Source organism: Apium graveolens, chromosome 11, assembly GCF_009905375.1.
Source record: "Apium graveolens cultivar Ventura chromosome 11, ASM990537v1, whole genome shotgun sequence".
Classification (NCBI taxonomy): Eukaryota; Viridiplantae; Streptophyta; class Magnoliopsida; order Apiales; family Apiaceae; genus Apium; species Apium graveolens.
In genome coordinates, this window is record NC_133657.1 from 184,451,158 (window position 1) to 184,459,564 (window position 8,407).

General features: G+C 30.5%; 1 protein-coding gene across 1 annotated transcript; it reads left to right on the forward strand.

Annotated features, from left to right (window-relative positions):
• The first annotated feature begins 3,100 nt into the window (after positions 1–3,100).
• LOC141698293 (ferredoxin-thioredoxin reductase, variable chain-like) lies at positions 3,101–3,889 on the forward strand. The gene has a single exon (XM_074502964.1). The coding sequence runs from the start codon at positions 3,199–3,201 to the stop codon at positions 3,721–3,723; it is 525 nt and encodes a 174-aa protein (XP_074359065.1). The 5' UTR covers positions 3,101–3,198; the 3' UTR covers positions 3,724–3,889.
• The last annotated feature ends 4,518 nt before the right edge of the window (positions 3,890–8,407 follow it).

Genomic DNA, 8,407 nt, shown 5'->3' on the forward strand with positions numbered 1-8,407 from the left:
GTTTAGTTTCAGAACTTAATATCATGACTTATCAGGACTCGGCACGAAATCAGGATTTACTGAAGACAGGAAGATATCAGAACTTAAGGTATTAGAACTTGTGATATCAGAACTTAAGGAAGGATACGCTTCAGAAGTAAAGTGCGGCTGATTTCTAGGAGATGATCTGGACTAAACAAAGGAAGATATGCTTTAGGAGTTGGACGACTAGAAGACTTGTAAAAAGATAATATCTGATTGATATATTTTAGGAAGAGATATATTTCATATCAATTAGAAGATATCTTGTAACTACGTACTATATAAACACAGCTTAGGGTTTACACTATATGTGTTATCATTCTTGAGAATATTATTCATTGTAACCCTAGCAGCTCTTAGTGATATCATACATCACTGAGAGAGTAGATTAAACCTACTATAATAGAGTTTGATATATTGAATAAACTTGTTTTCTGTTACATACTTGTGTTCATAATCGAATTGATTGTAGATACTATATTCAACCCCCTTCTATAGTATCATTGAGGCCTAACATTACCTTATTCTCATAAATTTTCCTATTAGCTCAATTTTCCATCTTATTATTATCCTAAAATTTCTCTACCATATTAATAATTTTTTTGTACAATCTTATTATTCATATTCTCCTAAACCTTTCCCTTGAATTAATACTCTTCTAAACTTTCTCTTGAAGCCAAAAAATACTTCAATTTACCTTTCAAAGATTTTGTTAGGTCACACACACTGTAGAAGGGGGTTGAATACAATGTCTAGCACAATCAAATCGAATTAAGAACACAAGTATGAAACACAGAATAATCTTATTAATAAAACAGTATTACAATGGAACCGTCATCTCTCAGTGATGAACAAATATCACGAGAGCTTCTAGGGTTACAATGAATAATATTCTCGAATTGGATAACACATATAGTGTAAACCCTATGTTGTGTTTATATAGACACACAGTTACAAGATAATCTTCTAATTGATATCGAACATAAGTCTGCATCCTAAAACATATCAACTAGTTATCTTTTCTTCCAAGTATTCTATTCTTCATAGAATTCTTCTCTATGCATATCTCTTCTTGTTTTAATCTCGATCTTCTTTCCTTTCAATCAGCCGTCTTCCTTATCTGAAAGTCTCCTTAAGTCCTGATATTATCTCCTGATAAATATCTTCTGATAACTTAAGTTCTGATAACTTAAGTTCTGATAACTTAAGTTCTGATATCTTAAGTTCTGACTTCAGTATAAGTACTGATTTCCATTTAAGTTATGATTTGTCCTGTTAGTTAAGATCTGAAAACTAAACACAAATCATTATTAGACATGACATCACAAATATATCTAACAGATTTACTAATAGAGGAAAGGTAAAAAATTTATTTTAATATTTTTTCTAAACTTTCTCTTCAAGTAAAAAAAGTTATTTTTTAAACAACAAGTCAAAAGACAAGTATAAAGTCATGTTTGTGAATCAACACATAGAAAAATAAAATTACAAGGAATTTATTAGTGGAGGAGAGTCTATACATATCGAGAGCAGTTGCAACAATGATGAGCCCCGTACTTCCATCTTTTCTTAAATATTTGTATTTCCAAGTTAGTGTTATAGAAATCAGCATATTAGCCGAAATATCAGCTGAAATATCGGCTAAACAAATGCTGCCGATATTGTTCTTATAAATCGCTCAACTATACGTTTTGTCTACATCGGCTAGAAAATCGTGTCAAAAGTCGGGTCAAACTACGAGTCAAGAATCTTTGGTAATAAAACTACGGGTCAAGTTGGAGAAAGAAGAAGAAAGAGATAAGAATAAGAGAAGAAGGAGATAAAAGTAGGAGAAAAATGATGTGGATCGTGGATCGGGGAGAGGGGGGAGGGGGGGAAGAAACAACGGAAGGTGGCAGATGGAGGGAAGAGAGGTTAACGAAATAAACTCTTGTTTAAGAGTGACTCTTATTTTAGAAGCAGTAGAAACAGTACATCATTTTACACTTTACATCATGTGTACATGTCGATAGGTAATAATGACATAGGTCATTAGCGTATATATTTATACAAGATCCATCGTCGATGTATCTTGTGCATACATGGTGCAACCCAGCTACATAGATAGAGTATATTTTTAATATATATATAATTTAAAATAATATTAAAATATATCTAATTTAACTCCAATTTAATATTTCGATAAATCCTCGATTTTCGATAAATCGCAAATCGATACGTCAACTGATTTAGTCTGATTTCCGATTTCTACAACCATGTTGTAAGTACATAATGTAAGTGTTATTTCGTAATTAAACTTCTTGATTTTATGGTTACTTTTTATTGTACAATATGATTGAAGTTGTAAATATACAAATGTTTGTGTATTGTGATTTGTGTTTCATGTTTGTGTCTTGTGATTTGTGTTTCAGTTTGCAAGTTTTGGGGTTTGGTCTTAGGTTCATGTTAAAAGTACTTTTGTTCGGTATATTAAGATTATTGTTCTGTTTTTAGATTTGTTATAATATCATTAAATATAAAAACGCAAGTCAATCAAATTGGTGGATATCGGGAGTAGGACACTAAACCCGAGATTTATAAGGCTGGTGCAATTACTAGACACTGGGTCAGAACTTAGAATCAAAAGTTCCAATGATAAGAAAATTATAGAATAGTTCAATAAAAATTGATAGTTCTTCTCCAAAATTATTATTCATAATTTTAGGATGATCGACACAAAATCAGAATTTAAAAAAATATATATTATTTTAATATTTTTAATATTTTATTAAAAATACGTTTAAGCGACTGCTGTGCAGCTGATTAAACTTTATTAAACTAGTTACGCTTTGTAACTAGTTATTATAAAATGGGGGTACTCTAAAAATGTATCAACTTTTAAGAACATAATCCCGGGCTGTAAATTAACAAAATAGTGATTATAATAATATGTTAGATAAAAAATTCAATAAGATGAAGCTGATCTATAGCACCTAGGCGTTGGTGACACGTACACAATGTCTCAGTCTCCGTCGATAACTAGATAAGAATATATAACACCAAATAATGATATTATTGAAATACATTTTATGCATACACCATTTGGACCTCAAAAACTAGATAAAATCTTTAAATGATTCACAACCCACCCAATATAAACAAAAAATCAAGAACCCCATTTCATAATTTACACTCAAAATGACATCTTCAGCTCTTTTCTCCACAACCCCGTTTCTAAATCACCAAAAAGATTGCAAATCTTTAACAAATTTCAAATCTTTAACCAATTTCACTTGTTCTTGTACTTCATTCTCTTGTTCCCACTTCAAGAACCCTAAAAAAAGAGCCCCCAAATTAAAAATTAGAGCTATTCAAGACTCTACAAGACTATCTGCCACAACAATTGATGACCCATCTGTTGTTTCTGCAACCCCAAGTGAGATTTCATACACTGATGAAGAGAATGAAGCTATGGGGAAAGTTGGAGCTAAGGTGAAGGTGAAAATGCCCTTGAAAGTTTTTCATATTCCGAAAGTTTCGGAGTTTGATTTGAATGGTTTGGAAGGGGAGATTAAGCAGTTTGTTGGGGTTTGGAAAGGTAAGAGAATTTCCGCAAATTTGCCATTTAAAGTTCAGTTTGTTGTTGATAAAATTGAGGGCAGAGATGGGCCTGTTAAGTTCTTTGCTCATCTTAAGGAAGATGAGTTTGAGTATATCGATTGATTGTTCGATTTTTAGTTGAGAATTAAGGTTGTTTATGTAAAATTGTTGTTACGATATACTAGCATCAACAATGTTACTGATTATATAATAATGTTGTACAACCTGTTCTGCTGATTGGTGATGTACATAAACTTTACTTTTATACAGTACATCTGTTTTCGGAAAATTTTCTTTCATTAGTGCTTTGAGACCTATAAGAGACTTTTGTGGTGATTTCTTATTTGACCAGTTATCCCCATGGTGAATTGTAGTTAAATGCCTGCTATATTTGATTTCTAGATGCTTATACACTGTATATGTTAAGCGAGTGCCTTTCATGTCAATCTTTTTGCGGGATTGATTTCTCCAAAAAATAATGTAGTGTGTGGAACAATAGCAAAGATTATTTTATAAGTATGATAAGATAAGATTGGTACGAGGGGTTTCCATTTAGAAGTTCCGACAAGGAAATTCATGTACGGAAGGTGAAAGAACTCTGTTGAAATTTAAATTCTCATTTTGTGCACACACGATAGCCCTTTAGTTAAGGAGGTCTTAGAACCAAGCTCATCGGTTTACCTGTAAGGTGAGCAATGTTGTCATTTTCGAAACAAGAACTTATTGCAAGCAATCATGTCTCATGACCTCGTAATATGTTCCCCTTGAGGAGGGGGCTTGTTGCTAATTAACTGCCAAGTTACTCAGCATTATTTTTAATTCGATCCTAAAAGGGTCAGGAATGTAAGAGTGAGAAGGGTGTGCTGTGCTTTTAAGCAATCGATGTGAGATAGAGAGTGGTATTATAATCCTCTAGAATATCTTGTAGGCGACCAAGTTCTTTAATATTGTCACAAGATCATGTGATCCGTAAAGTGTCCAAATTCTGAGGTGAAAGGATTACTATCACAATCAAGTCTCTTAATATATATTGATATGTGTTTGGTGTGATGTGTCATACCCCTCCAGCAGTAGTCTTGGTGCTTATAAGAAGCCAAGTTTAATATGTGTTTGGGGAGCGTATTGTAGAACTCCAGTAAAGTTCCCTCAGCCTGTAGTTGATGTCAGATGTGGCATGTATTATAGACTTTTGATGAAGAGATTGGGTGCTTAATTAGGGAGAACGACATTGTTTTACTTTCCCAGCATTGCTATAGCTCCAAAATATTTTTTGTCTGCCATAGATGGAATACATCAGCTGTGTAGTATTTATTATGATTTTGTAGAAGCAATCTTATAATTAAGATCAGTTAAATGCCCAAATATAGACTAAAGCAATTTTATAGTTAAATTTTGCTTTAGTAGGGATGCCCTTGTCTCTCTCAGCCACTGTATTGGTCCATTCCTACTGCTAAACCATATTCTTTTACGGTCATTTAGTCTACTTGCAGGTTCATTGATACTGCTGAAACTATCCTCTGTTATGGTCATGTAGTCTACTTGCAAAAACTTGAAATATTCAGTTGGAACTAAGTTTCAAAGAGAAGGGTATGTTTTGGGGGATCTATTGCATGCTGTAGGGTTCAGCTACTATGTGCAGAGGGTAGTGATACTTTAGTAACTTAACAGTTAGACATACATGTATGTTTGATGGGGATCATTAGAAAGATTCAACTTAATTGTCCACCAACCAGTAAGATATGACTTCTGAGAAACATACATCTGTAATTTTTTATTTTTTAACCATTTCAAAATTTAGAAGTACCGTTTGACTTTGTTCTTCAGGATGCGGAGTCATGTTATATTGAGTATTTTTTAGGAAATATCTGTTTTTTGAGCGATTTTCTTTAAATTTTCAAATATTGCATATTATATGAACATATTAGGCAATCATATCCCCAACCGGTTAAAATTGATTAAATTGTTTGGGCACAGAACCATCCCTGTGCTTGATATTATCTCAATGTAAAAAAAATCCAATTGTATTGTGTTAGTTTTGGAGGTTTTAGCTTCATAATTCATAGCAAGTTTCATTTTGTGACTGAAAGGGCCGTTAATGTGATTATGATTCGGACAAGTAAGAAATAAAAGGATAAGAAGAAAGGGATTTTCTACTGGGCACACAATAGTCAGTAAGTCCCATATAAATGGACTCTTCTTATTGGTGGTTAAATAATAAATGTTAATGGTCCGCCGGCATTTACATCAATTTCATCAATAAAAAAAACTCATTTTTATTGGAGTTAGTGACACTAGTCTAATCTATACTGTCTATCTATACTTTTTATTAATAAGTGAAATCAAGCGAAATCATGTATAATTTTGTGCTAAAAATACCAAAGTACTCAATTTTGGTACTTACATGACATAAGTTGAATTATATTCTCTATAAATTTTGTTTTTGACATAAATCGACTTCTATTTTTTGTAAATTTTATTTTTTTTTAGTTAGTATTCATCCAATCGTCTATTTACTTCATAAAATAAAAATATTTTTTAAATGATTTATAAATTATATTAAAAATTTATTAAGTTACGTTAAATTAAGTAAAATAGCTTATATTTATTTTTAATTTTAGAAAAACTACAAACTAGTAGGTAAACTACTAACACGAATTAACTTATATTTTCTGTAAATTTTATTTATTTATAAATTATATTAAATATTTATTAAGTTACGTTAAATTAAGTAAAATAACATATATATACTTTTATTTTAAAAAACTACTAACTACAAATTAAATTTATAACATCAATTGACTTCTATTCTCTGTAAACTTTATTTTCTATAGCATTATTTTAAAAATAATTAAGTAATAGCAAATGACTTTAATAACATTTATTAACTTTTAAACTAGAAATTATTGATTTAACGATCGTAGTTGTAACTGTCCATCAAAGTATTTATTTACTTTAAATTAAAAAACACATTTTAATAGTAACAGATTTATGGGCTGTATTTAGATTATATTAAGTAATATTAAATTAAGTTTAATAACATCTATGTACTTTTAATTTGTAAATTATTTTTTATCGATAATTAAGTAATATTAAATAAACTATATTGAAAAGGCTAATTATAAGATAATTATCAAATTATATTATTTAATATTAAATTATCTAAAGAACCGATATTTGGTTCATAAGATAGAGATATAATTCGTTTCACAAAAATAAAACTAATATGTTAGATTTCTATATCAAGTAAACGTATTGTGGAAAATTTCATAACTGATTCGATTCTTTTTAACCACATAACTATTTTTTGCAAGTAACAATTTAATATTTGATATTAATATATTAATTTTAATTCGTGTTTCGCACGGATTATGAATAATTCTCTACAAATATTAATTCGATATTTTTAGTTTCGGGCCCGTGTTTCGCACGGGTTATCAACAATCTATACTAATAAGCGTCCCAAATCTTGGTACTCACTAGAAAATTATACAACTATTTTTAAAATTTTATGTAATAAAATATCAACTGACAAAAATTAACTTCTACACTCTGTAAATTTTATTTTCCTTCAATTTTTATTTGTTGCTCAACATCCGAGCGTCAGTTTGCTTTAAAATAATCGTATTAGTAAGTTAATATTTCATATTTATATAAATAAATAATTAGGTGCATGCATAACCAGAACCATACGGTAAAATTTTAGAGTTACACTTAACTTCGATTTTTTAACTACATATTTTAACAGCATTTTATATATTATATTTAGATCTTTAGATCTATATTTTGCACGGATATGAGTTTCAGTTTTATGCAAATAATAATGTGATACTATTATTTTTAATTTTAGGCCCGTGCTTGGCACGAGTTACCAACTATTATAGTATAATAACCGGAATTGGGTATAATTTTGGAATGTTTTTTTGGTTGGTTTTATTATTACCATTTATTACTGTCGGATCTTTTTACTCAAGTGATCATAACTGTTAGATTTAAATACTAAAAAAATATATAATACTCAAACTTCCAGATTCGAACCCCTCCGATAGTAAATATTTATATTATTATTTATACACTACTAAAACTTCCAGGTTCGAATCCCACCAATAACAAATATTTATATATTTTTTTATACACTACTGAAAATATTCAGGTTCGAGTCCGTCAAAAGGTTCAAGCATCTCAGTGATGTCCGTCATGTTCTAATGTTCAGAATCCTGTACTGTTCTTACAATTTCCTCCTCTGTAACCGATTCGCGTTCTCACCCTTGAAAACTCTGATCTTAACAAATATTTTATTGTCAAAAGCTATACTGTTCTTTTTGCCTGAAGTTTGAAATAGTATATTTTGGCATCAAGTTGAACTTTTGATAACCCTTTCCAATTGATCTAGCAGCATAATAAGCAACGGCTTCATCTGGAATTATGTTCTTGCACATTTCCTTTCCTTGTGTGCTTCGTTTTGAATTCTTTAAGAAAATGATTCAGCAAACAATTGTCGAAGTCCTCCCCTCCAAAGTCCAAAGTGTGATTGCCTCTAGCTAAGATTTTTCAGTTAATGTTATGCAGGTACATGCTTCAAATATATATTGGCATTAAAATCAACAGTGTTGCCACTTTAATTGTTTTGCCCTGGGAGATCACATTTCAATTTTAATGAATAAAGGTCCGAGAAATTTTAACCACATATCTGCACTGTCAGGGACAGACCAATAACTTCAACCTAATCAAGAGCTTATTACTTTGAGCCTTCAAAATGGAGCAGTGTTTTAATGCATACAAGGATGACTTGACATGAATATTTGCAATA